We start from the raw sequence: 19,617 nt of genomic DNA on the forward strand, positions 1-19,617 counted from the left end.
AAGGTTAACACATGCTGAAAAACACCACTATTATATATGAAAGTTTAGTTTTTCTTGTAGCTATACTGTGTGTGTGTGTGTGTGTGTGTGTGTGTGTGTGGTGTGTGTGTGTGTGTGTGTGTGTGTGTGTGTGTGTCTATTGCTGTTCGCTGACTACACCACATGTCCTATGCCCTAAATATCTGCTGTCATTGGCTGGTGAGATCATGTGAAGTGAGCTATGATTGGTTGACAAAAGCGAATTGACAGGACAATCTCGGTTTCAGTGTCTTGGGAGCTATTGTGCTGTTTGTGGTGGAATTCGTATTTGTACTTCTGTAATACAAAACTGTGCAGTGTACATGTTTCTGTACATCTGAGATATTTCCAAAACACATTGTTTTTGCTGTGTTTTGTTTCCTAAAGTGCCAAGAAGTTCAACACCGGCATGTAAAACCTTTACCATTCAAATGATTGAAAAGTCTTACATCTCTGAGAGAAAGTATATTGTCACATAACATGGGAAAATGTACTTTCACCCATGGTATAGTTTGTTTTAATTTGGAAAAAAGTGTATGTTCACCCAGGAACAAGTGTTTTTTTAACTGGGAAACTTCTTTCTCCTCACCTGTGCGCGCATGCCGCCCCCCCCCCCCCCCCCCCCCTCACACACACACACACACACACACACACACACACACACACACACACACACACACACACCCTGGGTAGCTTACTACGGAAGTAAAATGTGGACAATAAGCAGTTCAGACAAGAAGAGAATAGAAGATTTTGAATTGTGGTACTACAAAAGATTGCTGAAGGTAAGATAGCTAGATAGTGTAACCAATTGGCGGGGGGTGGCACTACTGAATAGAATTGGGGATAATAGAATTTTGTGGCATAACTTGAGTAAAAGAAGGTATTGCTTGATAGGTCACATTTTGAGACATCAAGTAATAGTCAATTTAGTATTGGAGGGAAGTATGGGTGGTAAAAATTGCAGATGGAGACCAAGGGAAGAGTACAGTAAATAGGTGCAATTGGATGTTGGTTGTAGTAGTTATTCAGAGATGAAGATACTTGCACAGGATAAAGTAGTGTGAAGAGCTGCATCAAACCAGTATTTTGATTTAGTACCACAACAGCAGCATTGTCGTGTCATGTCTACCACATGTTAGCCATGTTTATAAATTAATGTGCAATACAAATATAAAAGTACTTGTCCCACATTATTACAATTTATCATGTGAAATGATTAACTTTCCAACCTCAGGTTTAATCACAGAGTGATTCACCTGAGCAAACCACAGATTCTCGTCTGATGTGATCAATCATTCACAATGAATCATTGTTTGTGTTTTAGCTGTAAAATCAGTCTCTCTCTCTCTCTCTCTCTCTCTCTCTCTCTCTCTCTCTCTCTCTCTCTCTCTCTGTGTGTGTGTGTGTGTGTGTGTGTGTGTGTGTGTGTGTGTGTGTGTTTTAAGGAATATTTTATTTCATAATGACAAACACAATCAGTTTTGAAACTGTTTGTATGAAAACTTGTTCCCCCCAGGATATCCTGTTTTTATTATTATTTTTTTTACTTTTTTCAGTTTCTTTGCCTACTGTTGAATATAATGCAGATGAGGATAAAAAGACAGTTAATTTGAGAAAAAGGACTCCACTCATCATTGATAACATTCCAGTTGCTACAACATTTGCCATAATTGATAAGTAAGTAATGAGTTTTAATTGCCACTTAAATTCCACTTATTATTCGTTTTTGTAAGTAAAATACACACAGAAAAAAAAAATTGCACCTCTAAAGCAACAAAGGCAGACACCCAAAAAATGTTCATATGCCCATGCCTCTGATTTATTTAGTTATCATCCCTCAAATGTTTTCAGTATTTTATGGGCCACTTAGAGAGGACTTTCTGGATTGTTAGGCTCTTGTCTGCTCACTTGTGCCAATTACTTTTTTATTGTTTGGACTGGCAGTGATGTTGATCTCAGAAAACAGCCAAAAGTTCGCAATTCATTCTGATAGATAAAGTTTTGTAGTGTGTATTTTTATGGTGACCTCAATCCCATTGATGGCCAGCTTCATGTTTCAGGATAAATTAATTTCATTCCAAATGAACAGCACCAACCTTCCGTCTATAAACACACTTTTCACTGACTTCACAATTTCCTTAAAGAGTCATGGCTTCATATTGGGAGATAAGTTAGTTTAATATCCTCTCGTCCCAGAGAACATTGGAGACAAAACACAAGCTCACACTGAAGAAAACCCCCCATACAGCTCACGGTTCTTTCATGAGTACGTGCGTGGCAAGCACGGGGCCTTGAGCCATTGCAGCCTTCCTTCTCTTCCGGGATACATTTCCTTTCCCTTCCCCTCCTTTCCTGTCCTTGCTCCTTCCCCTCCGCCCTCTCCTCTCCCTCTCTCGGTGTCCTTGTTTATTTTGGGCCCGCTATCCGGGTTATGTTGGCTTTGCAATTTGGTTACATTGCATAATTACCTCATCCTTTTGGCATTCTCTGGTCTCCCTCTGGGGTTTGACCTCCATTACTAAATTTATATTCCATAGTGTGAGCCATATGGGAAAGAGCACCTTACCTAGTATCTCCAGCGTGTGCTCTCCTAGTTCCTTCCACTTGTCTGATGCTCAGGTACATAACCAGCAGGGTCGCTATGTGCCCTTTTGGTTGAGCCCCCTGAAAACACAGGGCTCACCTTTCTGATACATGAGCTGTGACCACCTCATGCAAGCCTAGGAGTGGGTGCTTGTCATTCTGGAGCACCTGAACTCCCGGCAATGGCCGCCGTGCCAGATGGCCCTTGCTGTGCCTGGGTGGCGCCTGTGGGGAGAGCCCCTGATCAGAGTGGGTGGTATCAGGGCAGATGCTATGCAAATGAAACGCATACAGGTCCAGAACTCTGGCCGTTCTTCTATGGCCGTCTCTTTGAATGGAAATGATTTGACGAAGTGGACTCTCTGAGCAAGATGTGATCGGGTTCATTGTTGATAGAAACTGCTTCAGCTGCCCAGTCTGCTGCCCTTCATGCCTGTGTCCATCTTGTCACAATTCCTGCGTCCATTACCCCCCCCCCCCCCCCCCCACCACCACCACCACCACCACCACCACCACCAGTCTTTGAATATGGTTCAAGGTGTAATTTTTCACAAGGACCTCATCCTTCAAACTGATGAGGAACTTAGGTACAATCTAGGATGGTGGGTTGTTCACTTTGTTCGGTTTGTTCAGAAGGGCCCGAATGACAATCACATTGATACTGGTGCCCTTTCCTTGTCTTTGAAGGGGATGCCCTCCCTGAGAAGGTCAATATTATGGTTTATCGATGTGACGTGAAGCTGTACATCCCACCACCTATGTGATATTTTATGTGCTTGTGTTTTGGACATGAGTATTCCCACTGTTTGCACAATCACCTCTGTGATGACTGTGGATGTCCACTCCATGGTGGGAGTTCCTATGTTCCCCCTCCTGTGTGTGTTAATTGACATGGCAATCATTCTCCATGTTCACTGGATTGCCCAGTTTGTAAGAAGGGAAAGAAGATACAGGAGCATAAGTTCTTTGATCGTCTAACCTACACTGAGGCTCATACAAAGTACGCGCATCTTCATCCTGTGTCAGTGACGTCAAGCTCTGCTTTAGTTACATGTTCACCCCTTCCTCCCCCTTCTTTACCCCAGTCTTGCACTCCTCCCGTCCCCTGCAGTTCCCACACCCTCCCCTCCGGGTGCTGCTTCTCCTCCCAGTTGGAAAAGTGTCCCACTTATTCGGCGTCTGCCAGTCGAGGGCACCCCTCCGGGGACCCCCCTTCCAGGCACCTTCCAGGCCAAAGGTCTGCTTCCACACTTCGACCACGAAAACCACGGTGTGTGGGCCCCAAGGTCACCCGCTGTCTTTCTGTTCCAGATCTTGCCGCAGGTGCCTCCTTTTTGCAGCACAGCCCTCTTCGATCTCAAACAGAAAAGAAGAAGAAACATAATTCCCGGGACAAGGAGCCTCTGGTGTTGCCAAAGGTCCCACTCCAACCTTCACAATCTGCCTCTGACCTACTGTTCATGGATGTCGGCCCCTCCATGTCGGTGACAGATGGTGACCTGACAGCATGACTGGCTTTAGCCTGTTCACCCCCCTTTTGAATCATTATTCTTTTGTTATCCAATGGAATTGTAATAGATACTACCGTCACCTTCCTGAGTTGACATCCCTTATTTCGTTCTACTCTGCAGCTTGTGTGGTTCTACAGGAATCTCATTTTACTGATGATCACTCACCGACCCTCAGTGGGTTCCCTGCTCTCTGTCAAAATCGGGTTGGCCCCCTGCGGGCCTCGGGTGGAATTTGTATGTTTGGTCTGTACAGACATTGCTAGCACGTAGATTCCTCATCAAACTACATTGGAAGTGGTTGCTGTCAAGGTCCATCTGGACTCTGGGGTCACAGTTTGCAATCTTTCATCTCCTTCCTGACAGGACTTTTACACCTGTTACCATAACTGCTCTTCTTCAGCAACTTTCTCCTCCCTTCCTCCTTCACGAGGATTTTAATGTTCATTACCATCACAACTTGTGGGGCAGTGCCTTTTCATGTACTAGGGTCTTCTCATAGACCAGTTTCTTGCAGACCACGACTTGTGCCTTCTTAATGATGGCTCCCTTACCCATTTCAGTGCTGGTCATGTACCTTTCATGCCATTGATCTTTCTCTTTCTTCTCACTCCCTCTTCCCTTCATTACACTGGTCACCACAAGACGACCTTTGTGATAGTGACCACTTCCCGTTGATTCTCTTGCTCCCTTCCCGCTCCCCCAATGGACAAATTACCTTGTTGATCTTTCCAACATCCTGACTGGCCTCTATATACTGCGCAGGTCATTTTTTGTCCCTTTTTGTCGGGTTATATTGATGTCATCCTACGCGATGTGTCTGATCTGATTGTTCGTGCTGCTAGCTTTGGTATCCCATGCTCATCTGGATGTTTCGCAGCCGGCAAGTGCCGCGGTGGAGTAAGGCCATTGCCATTACCGTCCATGATCGCCTTCGAGCTTTGCAACACCTTTCTCATGGAACATCTTGTGACCCATTTTGCAACAGCATCAGCATCAACTTCCTACCCGGCCGCTTTCCTTCACCAGAAACAGCAGGCCGAAGCTTCCGCCTTATGTTTTACCCCTTGTAAGTAAGAATCTTACAACGAACTTTTTACTGAATGGAACTTCTTTCCACACTTTCTTCTTCTCATGATACGGCCCCTCACCCAGACTCCATTCACAAGCAATTGCTTCAACATCTCAGTGCATCACAACGTCAACATCTTCTCCAGGTGCTTAACCGTATTTGGCTCCAGGGTGGCCTCCCTTCTTAATGGAGGGATAGCATCATGGTTCCCATCCTTAAACCTGGTAAGAACCCCCTGTTTGTCGAGAGCTGTTGGCCAATTAGTCTGACAAACATTGTTTGCAAGTTACTTGAACGGATGGTAGCCTGTCGGCTCAGTTGGGTCCTCGAATCTCGGAATCTACTGTCTCCTTACCAGTGTGGTTTCCGAAAGGCACAGTCTCCGATCGATCATTTACTTCTCTTGGAATCCGCAGTTCGGCAGGCTTTTTTCCAGTGCCGCCATTTGGTTGCAGTATTTTTCAATCTTCGCAAGGCCTACGACACGGCTTGGTGCCATCATATCTTACTTACACTTCATGAGTGGGGTCTTTGGGGCCCACTCCCAATTTTTATCGCCAGTTCTTGTTTCATCAGTCGTTCAGGGTTCGGGTTGTACTGTTTTTAGTTCTTCACAGACCCAGGAGAATGGCATCCCACAGGGCTCCGTATTGAGTGTACTTCTTTTCCTCATTGCTATAGATGGACTTGTGGCCTCCATCAGTCCTTTGGTCACCTGTGCTCTGTATGTGGATGATTTCTGCATTTGGGTTAGTTCCTCTTTGATGGCTTCTGCAGAGCGGCAGCTCCAGGTTGCAATATGGCGTGCCTCTGCATGGACCCTCTCACACGTGTTTCAGTTCTCTCCTTTAAAATCGCAGGTGGTCCATTTCTGTAACCATACTATGGTCCACCCCGATCCGCAGCTCTATCTCGATGCACAATGATTACCTGTGGTCCCACAGTTTCATTTCCTTCTGAAGACAGGGTGTTTCCATAGACTCAATGTCCTTCGCATCCTTGCCCACACCTTTTGGGGTGTGGTTGTCAAGTTTGTTTCAACTGCTCCTTCCACACTGCGCCTCCTGGATCTGGTCCACCACTTTGGTATCCATTTGGCCACAGTTGCCTTGCCTACTAGCCGTGTTGATAGTCTCCTGGTTGAAGCTGGGATCCCGCCCTTTCTGTTCGGCAGTCCCAGCTTCTGGTTTCTTTTGCAATCACTGTTTGTTCCTCTCCCACTCATCCTTTCTATTTTATCGTATTCCCAGACCAAGGACATCACCCACCCGATTCCCACCCTCGGGCGGGTTTACCAGTTGGACTCCGCCTAGCGTCTCTTTGCTGTGATTTTCAACTTCCTTCTTTTTCCTGTCTCCCACATTCCCTCCTCAACACCCTCCCCTTGGTTAGTTCCTCAGCCCTGGATTCGGATGGATCTCTACTGAGGTCCGAAAGATTCTTTTCCCTTAATGGTTTTCCATTGTTTTTTCCGTCAAATTTTATGGGAGTTTCGGGATGCTGTTGTTTTTTACACCGATGGCTCTAAATCTGCTGGTCATGTGGGATATGCCTTCACATCCTCTGTTGGCATGGAAAACCATCTCCTGCCAACTGCATGTGGGGTGTTCACTGCAGAATTGATGGCAATTTCCCAGGCCCTTACCTTTATTAAACAGTCCCAACTCAATTGCATATTGTTATGTACGGACTCAATTAGTGGCCTTCAGGCTATTGACCAGTGTTTTTTTCCCACCATCCCTAGGTCTCAGCCATCCATGACCGTCTTGCTGATCTTCACCATGCTGCTTCTTCCGTTGACTTCCTTTGGGTCCCTGGCCATGTGTGTATCTCAGGTAATGAGCTTGCTGATCATTTGGTTGGGGGAGCAGTCACTTACCCCGTCCCTTTTCTGTAACCCCTCCTGTGGCGGATTTACGGCTTCAAATCAAATCCCACTTTGCACAATCATGGACCAATTCTTGGGAGGCTACCTCTCTGCCTAATAATCTCCATGCATTTAAGGGGACACCTGTCCCGTGGCATTCTTCCTTCCACCTCTCCCGAAAGGACTCGACCATCCTGTGTTGTCTCTGCATCGGCCATACCAGGCTGACCCATGGTTTTCTTTTGCGTAATAAGCCACCCCCACTTTGTGGTTGTGGAGCCTTCCAGTCAGTAGTCTACACTTTGGTGGAATGCCCCCTTCTTTTGGCTCTGCGTACTAAGTACAGTCTTCCCCGCACTTTACCCTTAACATTGGCAGACAATTCCCAGATGGTTGAACTTGTTCAGTTTCCTCCATGAAAGTTGTTTTTATTTTCAGTCGTAAAGTTTTTAATCTCCCTTTGGAGAGGGCGGTGAGGGTTGGGGTGTTTCCCACTGTCAGCTGTGTTTGGAGATTCCTGACTCTTCTTCCTGTTCAAGAGCCTCTTTTCTCTCCCTTTTACTCTGTTTTTATTGCTTTTAAGATTTGGTTAGTCTCTTTTTACAATACGCACTTGTACAGTCTAGCGGTTGAACGATTTTGAATAGCAGGTGGTCTTGCCTGTACTGCATCAGAGATGGGATATTTCCTGCCCTATTGTTTCCACCATTGACAACACGACTGCACTTTTACGTTTTTTGCCCTTTCACCTTTTATCGTTGTAACTCTGCTGAGATGTAAATCTGTCCAAATGGACCACCTTTGAAACGAGGGACTGATGACCTTGCTGTTTGGTCCCTTCAACCCCAATTAACAAGCAACCAACACTGAAAAAAAAGATCAAAGTAAAATCAGAAAAAAAACATGCTTCAAATTCTCATCCAGTCATCTGGATTTTGGTTTTCCATGTTATTGCTAAAGAAGTTAAGTTGAATTTCAGAATGATTCCTTTGACAAGGTCATGGATGATTTCTTTCCCACCCTTGATCAACCCAAATGTTCCTCCCTTTTTATTAACAGAATATTGAAGCTTAATCTTGCTTCCTTTGTATTGGAGGAAATTGTCTGTCACCTAGTTGTAGTTACTGCCATGGCATTTCTGAAAGTTAGTTAGAGGAACAATGTAAAACGTAAATCAAGCAAGATCTAAACCTCTCTCCTGACAATATTGAGCTAGTGTCTTTACTACTTACTACTGTAAGACAGTCTCTCTTCGCTTTCTATGCTGGAAAGTCTCTGTCCTTTTCTTTTCCTTGCCTCTTCTCTTTACCCTCTTCTCTGTTGCGGCGTTTGAGACCTCTCTTCTTTCCTTTCCTTTCCTTTCCTTTTCTTTTCTTTGTTCCTCCCTTTCTCTTTTTTTCTCCTTGTGCGTGTCTGAAGGATAGCCCACTCATTCCCACGCATAGCCTGTGACGGGGGTACCGAGTAATTCCCTGCCCCGGGTAGACATGTAGGACACATATGTACCCCCTGGTAACAGCCAGGCCCAGGGAGGGGTGATTACCCGAGCTGGTACCTTCTGAAAGTGCCGATTGGTCCCTCTATCCGTTTCTCATGAGGTGTGACCTGATGTGTGAGCAATCACCTAAGGCGGGAGTGCCCTCAGAGAGGACTACGACAAGGGAGGAGCATCCCATTGGAGATGCCGGTAATCATGGGGGATACTTCCGCAATGGTTTCCTCATCATCTGCTATATCTGCTCACAAGGGAAAGTTAAATGACTCTCAGCCACAGACAATTCTTCCATCAATGCCACAGTTCCTTGTTCTTTTTCGGTCGGACGAAGGTCGAGACTTCTCCACAGTCAACCCTTTCATTATACAGAAAGGTGTCAAAACTATTGCAAGTCCTGTAAAGTCTTGTTCCTGATTACGAAATGGCACCTTGTTGTTAGAAGCAGTCAGTGCCCTCCAGGCACAAAAATTGTTGCGAACTTCACTGCTACACACCTCACACCTTCCCTGTCCGGGTGGAAGGGCACTGCACTTTAAATTCATCAGGCGGGGTGGTTTATACACGCTCCCTCGACAGATTGTCTGACGAGGAAATTCAGAACTACCTTTCTGACCAGGGTGTAACGGCTGTTCATCGAGCCATGAAAAGGGTTGACAAGGAGTTGGTTCCAACCCATACTATCTTCTTGACATTTGACAGAGTTCAACTTCCGTCGAACATAAAAGCGGGCTATGAGATAATTTCAGTTCACCCTTACATCCCCAACCTTATGCATTGCTATTGGTGTCAGCGGTTTATTCATACCAGCCAGTCGTGTTCCAATCCAGCCAAATGCGTTACGTGTGGCAAGAATGTCCATGATGGTGCTTGTCCACCTCCATTCCCTCGTTGCTTCAACTATATGGGTGACCACGCCACTTCCTGAGATTGCCCCATTTTCAAAGATGAACAGCTTATTCAGGAAATCAGAGTGAAGGAAAAGGTGTCAACATTTGCTGCTTGTAAGTTATTCGCCAGTCGAAAACCCACTGTGCGTCCCGCAGGTAAATATAGCACTGTCCTTGCATCTCTTCGGCCTACTAAGGAGGCAGCCACGCGGACGTGTGATCTCACCTTTAGTGCCACAGTCGTCAGATCGGCCAGTGCAAAGATCGCTTGTTCCACCTCCCTACTATTACCTGCTCACTCTGCGGCTCACCCTTCATTGGCATGTGCTAAATCACTTCCTCCTCCAAAGTTTGGAGTTGAATTCGACGGTTATCTGGCGCACCTAGTTTCTCCCTGATCTCTGGGCTCAGTGTCGTGCATGATACCTTAATGAACCCCATCGCAATTTCTAACTCATTTGGTCAACACTTTGCTGAGATTTCAAGCTCTTCAAATTACCTCCAGCTGTTCTCTCGAAGAAACGTGCAGTGGAAGTGCAACCTCTTGCTTTCTCCTCTCAAAATAGCAAAAGCTATAATACTGTTTTCTCCATGTGGGAACTCCAACACGCACTCTCTTCTTCTCTCTCTTCCGCCCCAGGACCGGATGTTATCCACATCCAAATGTTGCTGCATTTATCATTTCATAGTCTGCGCTACCTCCTTCACCTTTATAATCAAATTTGGACCGACAGTACTTTTCCCAGATGGCGGGAAGCTATTGTCATTTCTGTTTCGAAACCTGGAAAGGACAAACATCTCCCATCTAGCTATCGCTCCATTTCTCTCACGAGTAGTGTATGTAAGGTTTTGGAAGCGTATGGTGAATTGCCGTTTAGCTTGGTAGATGGAGTCCCAAAGCCTTTTAACACCTGCCAAATGTGGTTTCCGAAAGCATCATTCTGCAGTTGACCATCTTTGCTCTCTCCACTTGTATCATGAACAATTTTCTCAGGAAAACGCCCAATATTAGCAATATTTTTTGATCTGGAAAGAGTATACGATACCTGTAGGAGGACAGGCATCCACCACACACTGTTCTCTTGGGGCTTTTGAGGTCGGCTGCCCCTTTTTATTCATGAATTCATGGCAGAGTGCACATTTAAAGTGCAGGTGAACACTACACTTTCCCGTACTTTCTCCCAAGAAAACGGGATACCCCAGGGCTCCGTGCTAAGTGTTGCACTGTTTGCCATTGCCATAAATCCAATTATGGATTGTCTCCTTCCCAATGTCTCAGGCTCCCTCGTTGTGGACGATTTTGCGATCTACTACAGCTCTCAATGGACCAGTCTTCTTGAACGACGTCTTCAAGGATGCCTTGATCGCCTCCACTCTTGGAGCATCAAAACCAGCTACAGCTTTTCTCCCAGTAAGACCGTTTGTGTCAATTTTTGGCGTTGTACGGAGTTTCTTCTGCTTTCCGTACATCTAGGCCCTGTCAACCTTCCGTTCATGGTTGTCGCTAAATACTTGGGTCTTATTATGACAGAAAACTGTTTTGGTCCTCCCACGTTTCCTATCTTTCGGCTCGCTGTCTGCAATCACGTGACACCATCCGTGTCCTGAATGGTACCTCCTGGGGAGCGGACCGAATGGTCCTTCTCCGCCTCTATCGCGCCTTAGTGCGCTCAAAATTGGACTATGGAAGCATGGTTTACTCCTCTGCTCGGCCATCTATTCTTCATCGTCTCGACTCTATCCACCACCGTGGATTGCGTTTAGCATCTGGAGCTTTTTACACCAGCCCGGTGAAAAGCCTTTATGCTGAGACTGCTGAAACTCTGCTGTCCAATTGGTGAGCTGTCATTCCGAGTCGCTATGCTAGCCATCTGTCTTCCATGCCTGCTAATTCGGCCCGTGACCTTTCTTTCGATGCCTCATTGGATTTAGGGTATGCAGGCTGCCCTTCTTCTCTGCTAAGACCAGGAGTCTGCTTCCGTTAACTGCTATGTTCTCTTTCCTTCCACTTTACTAAAACTTTCTTGACAACATGGGGTACAGCACCGTCTTGGCTCCACCCTCAGACCTGCCTGCTCTGTGACCTTTGTCAGTGTCCCAAGGGTGGTACACCTTCTCTTGTTTATCATCGGGTATTTGCTGCTCTATGCGCACAAATGAAGGATGCCACATTTATGTACACTGATGGCTCAAAAATATCATTTGATGTTGGGAGTGCCTATATTGTTGGAAACACCCCTAATCTATTTCGGCTTCCCGACCCGTGTTCTGTTTTTACTGTTCTCTAGGCTGTCTAATACATCCGTCGCCATCAGCGGATACAGTATATTATATGTTCAGATTCGCTCAGCTCTCTCCTCAGTCTCCAAGCACTCTACCCTGTCCACCCTCTGGTCCACTGGATTCAGAACTGCCTCCACTTGCTCTACTTGAGAGGCATCTCTGTGGCGTTCCTCATGATCCCAGCACATTGGTATCCGTGGAAACAAGGTGGCCGATATAGCAGCCAAGCCTGCAGTCTATCTTCTTCAGCCTGCTGTTCGCATGGTTCCCTTCGCCAATCTACAGAGAGTTTTATGTTATGGCATGGACATTGGTCTACACTTCCAATAATAAACTGCAGGACGTGAAAGCTCTTCCCTGTGCTTGGACCTCTTCTTCCCGACCTCGTTGTTGGGAGGAGGTAATTTTACCTAGACTCCAAATATGGCACTGTCTTTTTAGCCATTAACATCTTTTAAGTGCCGATCCTCTCCCGATTTGTCCCCACTGCTCTCAACTGTGAACAGTGAGACACCTTTTACTTGAGTGCCCCTATTTTACTCTGTTACACACCAGTCTACAGCTGTCACCTGATATATATTCCGTTTTAACAGATGACATGCCGATCACGTTCTTGAGGTTATTAGTGTCAGTGAGATGACGTCAGTCATTTGAAGCTCCTTTTGGGGACAAATAACCCCCCCCCCCCCCCCTTCTATAGTGGTTTTCTGAGGTTTCCTTCTGTTTTTTAGTTTCCCCACTTTCTTGCGTTTCGCTCCTGATTTTCAATTTTTTAAAAAATTTTTTTATATGTATTTATTTATTTTACCTTTTCCTAAGTCACAGACCAGGTGCTACTGATTGTAGCAGTTCTGCACCCTAAAACCATTAAAGAACTGCACTAAAATGTCTCTCTCATACAGTCAGGCCACCACGGATGGTGCATCTGTGGTGACAAGTGCTCCCTTACTCAGTATTATTATACAGGGTGATTCAAAAAGAATACCACAACTTTAAAAATGTGTATTTAATGAAAGAAACATAATATAACCTTCTGTTATACATCATTACAAAGAGTAATTAAAAAGGTTTTTTTTAAACTCAAAAACAAGTTCAGAGATGTTCAATATGGCCCCCTCCAGACACTCGAGCAATATCAACCCGATACTCCAACTCGTTCCACACTCTCTGTAGCATATCAGGCGTAACAGTTTGGATAGCTGCTGTTATTTCTCGTTTCAAATCATCAATGGTGGCTGGGAGAGGTGGCCGAAACACCATATCCTTAACATACCCCCATAAGAAAAAATCACGGGGTAAGATCAGGGCTTCTTGGAGGCCAGTGATGAAGTGCTCTGTCACGGGCTGCCTGGCGGCCGATCCATCGCCTCGGGTAGTTACGGACAGATAAGTGCCAATGTGGTGGCGCTCCATCCTGCTGAAATATGAATTGTTGTGCTTCTTGTTCGAGCTGAGGGAACAGCCAATTCTCTAACATCTCCAGATACTGTAGTCCAGTTACAGTAGCACCTTCGAAGAAAAAGGGACCAAAAACTTTATTGGCTGAAATGGCACAGAAAACGTTCACCTTAGGCGAGTCACGTTCATACTGAGTTGTTTCCCGCGGATTCTCAGTGCCCCATATACGTACAGACATTGTGACGGTTGACTTTCCCGTTAGTGTGGAAAGTTGCTTCATCACTAAACACAATCCTTGAAACGAAAGATTCATCTGTTTCCATTTGAGCAAGGATAAAATCACAGAAATTGATTCTTTTAATTTTATCAGCTGCAGACAGTGCTTGAACCAATTTCAGACGATAAGGTTTCATAACTAACCTTTTTCGTAGGACTCCCCATACAGTTGATTGCGGAATTTGCAGCTCTCTGCTAGCTCTGCGAGTCGATTTTCCTGGGCTGTGAACAAATGCTTGCTGGATGCGTGCTACATTTTCATTACTCGTTCTCGGCTGTCCAGAACTTTTCCCTTTGCACAAACACCCATTCTTTGTAAACTGTTTATACCAACGTTTAATACACCACCTCTCAGGGGGTTTAACACCATACTTTGTTCGAAATGCACGCTGAACAACTGTCGTCGATTCACTTCTGCCGTACTCAATAACACAAAAAGCTTTCTGTTGAGCGGTCGCCATCTTAGCATCAACTGACGCTGACGCCTAGTCAACAGCGCCTCAAGCGAACAAATGTACAACTAAATGAAACTTTATAGCTCCCTTAATTCATCGACAGATAGTGCTTAGCTCTGCCTTTTGTCATTGCAGAGTTTTAAATTCCTAAAGTTGTGGTATTCTTTTTGAATCACCCTGTATAGTAAGGTCTTATCAGCAGGCACTGTCATCCAAACCTAGTTCATGCTATAACACATATCCCTAATCCTCCGACCACCCTCATGTTCCAGCTACAAAGGAGCACTTCTTTCATTACCCAATAACCCTAGAGTGGGACAGCTTAACCACATCCTTGGCCAGGGCTTCAGCTACCTACCATCGTGCCCAGAAGTGGGGAACATCATATTCACAATCCTTCCTACCTTTCCCGTTGTAGTATTTTGCCACCTACCCAATCTACAAAATATCCAGCTCCATTCTTATGCCACACCTGCACCCAACTCCCTGTTGCATGGGGCATATCCTTTTGGGGCACTCAGGTATGACCTATTGTATGTATCTGTTCAGCATGTTCTATTCCACTCCCTTCACAGAAATATATTACCCTATCAGAGGCAGGATCACAATTTTCAGTCTTGTTTATGTGTTTATTGACTGTTCAGTGCCTCGCCTTCTACGCCTTCCATTGTTTCAATACCACCCAGAACTTCCCATTATCATATTTACATTTGATTATATTTTCATTTTGTGTTGATTTTCTTATAGATATTCATGAATTGCAAACACCACGACCTATGTTGAAAAGGAGAAAAATGAATGTCTAGAAATAGTAAATATAATGACATTTAACCACTTGGTTCTTCAGCCCTTTAGAAGTTCCCACAGACGAGAAATGAAAGGCATACACTATGTGATCAAAAGTATATGGACACCTGCAAAAACATACATTTTTCCTATTAGGTGCATTGTGCTGCCACCTACTCCCAGGTACTCCATATAAGCAACCTAAGTAGTCATTAGACATTGTGAGAGAGCAGAATTGGGCGCTCCGCAGAACTGACAGACTTCGAACGTGGTCAATTGATGGGCTGTCACTTGTGTCAAATGTCTGTACGCGAGATTTCCACACCCCTAAACGTTCTTTGGTCCACTGTTTCTGCTGTGACAGTGAAATGGAAACATGAAGGAGCACATACAGCACAAAAGTATACAGGCCGACATCGTCTGTTGACTGATAAGTGACCACTGACAATTGAAGAGTGTCATAATCTGTAATAGGCAGACATTTATCCAGACCGTCACACAGGAATTCCAAACTGGTCAGGATCCACTGCAAGTGCTATGACAGTTAGGTGGGAAGCAAGAAACTTGGATTTCGTGGTCGAGCCGCTGCTCATAAGCCACACATCACACCAGTAAAAGCCAGACGCAGCATCACTTGATGTAAGGAGCGTAAACATTGGACAATTGAACATTGGAAAAACAATGTGTAGAGTGACAAATCATGGTACACAACATTGCAATCCGACGGTAGGGTGTAGGTATGGCGAATGCCTGGTGAACATCATCTGCCAGCGAGTGTAGTGCCAACAGTAAAATTTGGAGGCAGTTGTGTTAGGGTGTGGTCGTGCTTTTCATGGAGAGGGCTTGCACCGCTTGTGTTTGGTGTGGCAATATCACAGTGCAGACCTACATTGAAATTTTAAGCACCTTCTTGCTTCCCTCTGTTGAAGAGACATTCGGAGATGGTGATTGCGTCTTTTGATACGATCAAGCACCTGCTCATAATGCACGGCTTGTGGTGGAGTGGTTACACAGCAATAACATGCCTGTAATGGACTGGCCTGCACAGTCCTGACCTGAATGCTGTAGAACCTGTTTGGGATGTTTTGGAATGCGGACTTCGTGCCAGGCCTCACCGACCAGCTTTGATACCTCTCCTTGGTGCAGCACTCCGCGAAGAATGGGCTGCCATTCCCCAAGAAACCTTCCAGCATCTGATCGAACGTATGCCTGCAAGAGTGAAAGCTGCGATCAAGGCTAAGGGTGGGCCAACACCATATTGAATTCCAGCATTCCCGATGGGGGGGGGGGGGGGGCACCATGAACTTGTAAGCCATTTTCAACCAGGTGTCCAGATACTTTTGATCACATAGTGTATAACTGGGATTTGCTACAGTATGTGACAATGAATGAAAACTCTACCTTTGTTCGTACAATGTTAACTTTCAAGCTTTTTTCGCACTGTACAGAACCAAAGCTGTAACTTAATTGAAACCAATTGGTGTTGGTAGGGATGGTGGGAAGGAGGTAGTAAACAGACAGGTAAAACCTATGAAACTATCAGATGAAAAATTGTAGTAAACAAAATATTTTCAGAGCAGGAACATTAACTTAAAATTTTGGAAAAGCAAATGAAATGAGAGGATTTTCAAGTAATATGAGAGTTATTCCGTCTTTTACTATTGTAATGATGTTTTATTTGGACCAAATAGTTCCCATTCCTGTACCAATATACTGTCTCATATATGTCTTGTCTTTGAATGTCTGTTCAGCAGACACAATGTAGCCGCATAGGTTGTGCACGAGCGCACCTTAGCTTTTTAAAGGATTCGTCCAAAGCTGACAAGTGTTCATTCTTTCTTGTGTGCTTGTTGACGACTGAGTGATTCTATTGTTTAGTGAGCTGTCTCCTTTACTATTAAAGTTATTACAGCCTGCTGGAATTTCCTGATGCTATTTTTGTAAATTAGCCTACTCTTTAACAACATTTTTTCCCCATATCTCACCTTGTAGCTCAAATTTACTTACGGTCATGTAAGCCCATGACCGAACGTAATCTAAATATTACTCAATTTCTGTATGACAATTTCTCACTCTTTGTTAATGATGATCTCTTTACTGCTTCTCATACTCATATTGAAAGCTCCTGACAACAAAAAATTCTTTTTGACCACCATGTACTTCTCACAATGATATATTGTTTGAAATTTATTCTTGACACCAGTGGCAGATCATGGGCATAAATTTTGGGGAGGCCAGGAAACACAATGGAAAATTTCCTTTCTTTCTCTTTTAATGCAAGCATACCTAGTGCCCCTCAAGGCTGCTGCCAACTCCACCACCAACACCAATCACCTCCAACATTACTATTACTAGTATTGATGATGATATAATAATAGTAATAATAATAATAGTAATAATAATGACACTTTTATGTACAAATGAACTGTTAGATAGGACATTTGAGCATTGTTACATGTAAAATAGGTTAGCTTGACAATCCTCCTCCTTCCCAAATAATTTGCTGACATCATACCTTGCACCTCAACGAAGCATATTGGTGTTTCAATTGAGTTACAAAGAAGAGGTGATAGGCAGTCTTGTGTCGTACTGTTGCTCAAATACATTGTTATGCTCTTAAGAAAAACTCTTGTCAACTGAAGTGCATGTTGGAGGAATGGCAGCAATTAAGCAAGATAGTTTGAAAGCTTCTGGAGGAATTCTGTCTGTTTCATTTTTAGCCATTCTTTTGATTACATTTTCCAAATGTTTCCTTATGCTGGGAAGAAAATACAATGGCTTCTCAGAACCCAGCAATGGAGAGGGCGGTGCCTGCAGCATCAGGTGCAGCGGGGGCTGTACTCGCAACAGCAGTCGAGGAGTGGGGGCAGAGGCAAGGGACCCCAGACAGCAATCTGCCAGGCAGCAACCCCCACTTTGGTGCTAACCTGATCGTCTATGATACATGAACTGGTATTGGTGGGTGCGGGGAAGGTGGAAGCCCAGACCATTGCACTTGGCAATAACCATCGCAGACCTGGCAAAGCAGCATCAGATGCCATAGGTGAAGGGGGTTTCGTGGTTGGTGTCCATGTAACAGTTCTGCCAGGCTCTTGTCCCCCAGGAATGTGAAACAGTATGAACTCAAGAAATAGACCAAAGCAGCTACAAAGAACCAGCCACATACATATTTCTGCCCCTGAATTTTAAATGTCCGACCTGTGCACTCAGCCTCACCATTAGATTGAGAATGAAAAGGGGGGGGGGGGGGGAGTTGTGGTATATGTGAGACCCTCAATTGCATAAATCTTAGACAAGGCCAAAATACATCTACATCTACATCTACATCCATACTCCGCAAGCCACCTGACGGTGTGTGGCGGAGGGTACCCTGAGTACCTTTATCGGTTCTCCCTTCTATTCCAGTCTCGTATTGTACGTGGAAAGAAGGATTGTCGGTATGCTTCTGTGTGGGCTCTAATCTCTCTGATTTTATCCTCATGGTCTCTTCGCAAGATATACGTAGGAGGGAGCAATATACTGCTTGACTCTTCGGTGAAGGTATGTTCTCGAAACTTTAACAAAAGCCCGTACCGAGCTACTGAGCGTCTCTCCTGCAGAGTCTTCCACTGGAGTTTATCTATCATCTCCGTAACGCTTTCGCAATTACTAAATGATCCTGTAACGAAGCGCGCTGCTCTCCGTTGGATCTTCTCTATCTCTTCTATCAACCCTACCTGGTGCGGATTCCACACTGCTGAGCAGTATTCAAGCATTGGGCGAACAAGCGTACTGTAACCTACTTCCTTTGTTGTCGGATTGCATTTCCTTAGGATTCTTCCAATGAATCTCAGTCTGGCATCTGCTTTACCGACGATCAACTTTATATGATCATTCCATTTTAAATCACTCCTAATGAGTACTCCCAGATAATTTATGGAATTAACTGCTTCCAGTTGCTGACCTGCTATTTTGTAGCTAAATGATAAGGGACCTATCTTTCTATGTATTCGCATCACATTACACTTCGCTACATTGAGATTCAATTGCCATTCCGTGGACCATGCGTCAATTCGCTGCAGATCCTCCTGCATTTCAGTACAATTTTCCATTGTTGCAACCTCTCGATACACCACAGCATCATCTGCAAAAAGCCTCAGTGAACTTCCGATGTCATCCACCAGGTCATTTATGTATATTGTGAATAGCAACGGTCCTATGACACTCCCCTGCGGCACACCTGAAATCACTTTTACTTCGGAAGACTTCTCTCCATTGAGAATGACATGCTGTGTTCTGTTATCTAGGAACTCCTCAATCCAATCACACAATTGATCTGATAGTCTGTTTGATCTTACTTTGTTCATTAAACGACTGTGGGGAACTGTGTCAAACGCCTTGCGGAAGTCAAGAAACACGGCATCTACCTGTGAACCCGTGTCTAAGGCCCTCTGAGTCTCGTGGACGAATAGCGCGAGCTGGGTTTCACACGACCGTCTTTTTCTAAACCCATGCTGATTCCTACAGAGTAGATTTCTAGTCTCCAGAAAAGACATTATACTCGAACATAATACGTGTTCCAAAATTCTACAACTGATCGACGTTAGAGATATAGGTCTATAGTTCTGCACATCTGTTCGACGTCCCTTCTTGAAAACGGGGATGACCTGTGCCCTTTTCCAATCCTTTGGAACGCTTCGCTCTTCTAGAGACCTACGGTACACCGCTGCAAGAAGGGGGGCAAGTTCCTTCGCGTACACTCTGTAAAATCGAACTGGTATCCCATCAGGACCAGCGGCCTTTCCTCTTTTGAGCGATTTTAATTGTTTCTCTATCCCTCTGTCGTCTACTTCGATATCTACCATTTTGTCAACTGTGCGACAATCTAGAGAAGGAAGCACAGTGCAGTCTTCCTCTGTGAAACAGCTTTGGAAGAAGACATTTAGTAATTCGGCCTTTAGTCTGTCATCCTCTGTTTCAGTACCATTTTGGTCACAGAGTGTCTGG

General features: G+C 44.8%; 1 protein-coding gene across 1 annotated transcript in view; it reads left to right on the forward strand.

The window, feature by feature from the left end:
• Positions 1 to 19,617, forward strand: part of LOC126281187 (exosome complex component RRP43-like) — a 123,856-nt gene that overhangs the window by 85,181 nt on the left and 19,058 nt on the right. Inside the window, exon 5 of the mRNA XM_049979887.1 lies at positions 1,578 to 1,698. Coding sequence (XP_049835844.1) covers positions 1,578 to 1,698 — 121 coding nt within the window. The remainder of the gene's footprint in view (positions 1 to 1,577; positions 1,699 to 19,617) is intronic.

The sequence above is a fragment of the Schistocerca gregaria genome, chromosome 7 (assembly GCF_023897955.1).
Source record: "Schistocerca gregaria isolate iqSchGreg1 chromosome 7, iqSchGreg1.2, whole genome shotgun sequence".
Classification (NCBI taxonomy): domain Eukaryota; kingdom Metazoa; phylum Arthropoda; class Insecta; order Orthoptera; family Acrididae; genus Schistocerca; species Schistocerca gregaria.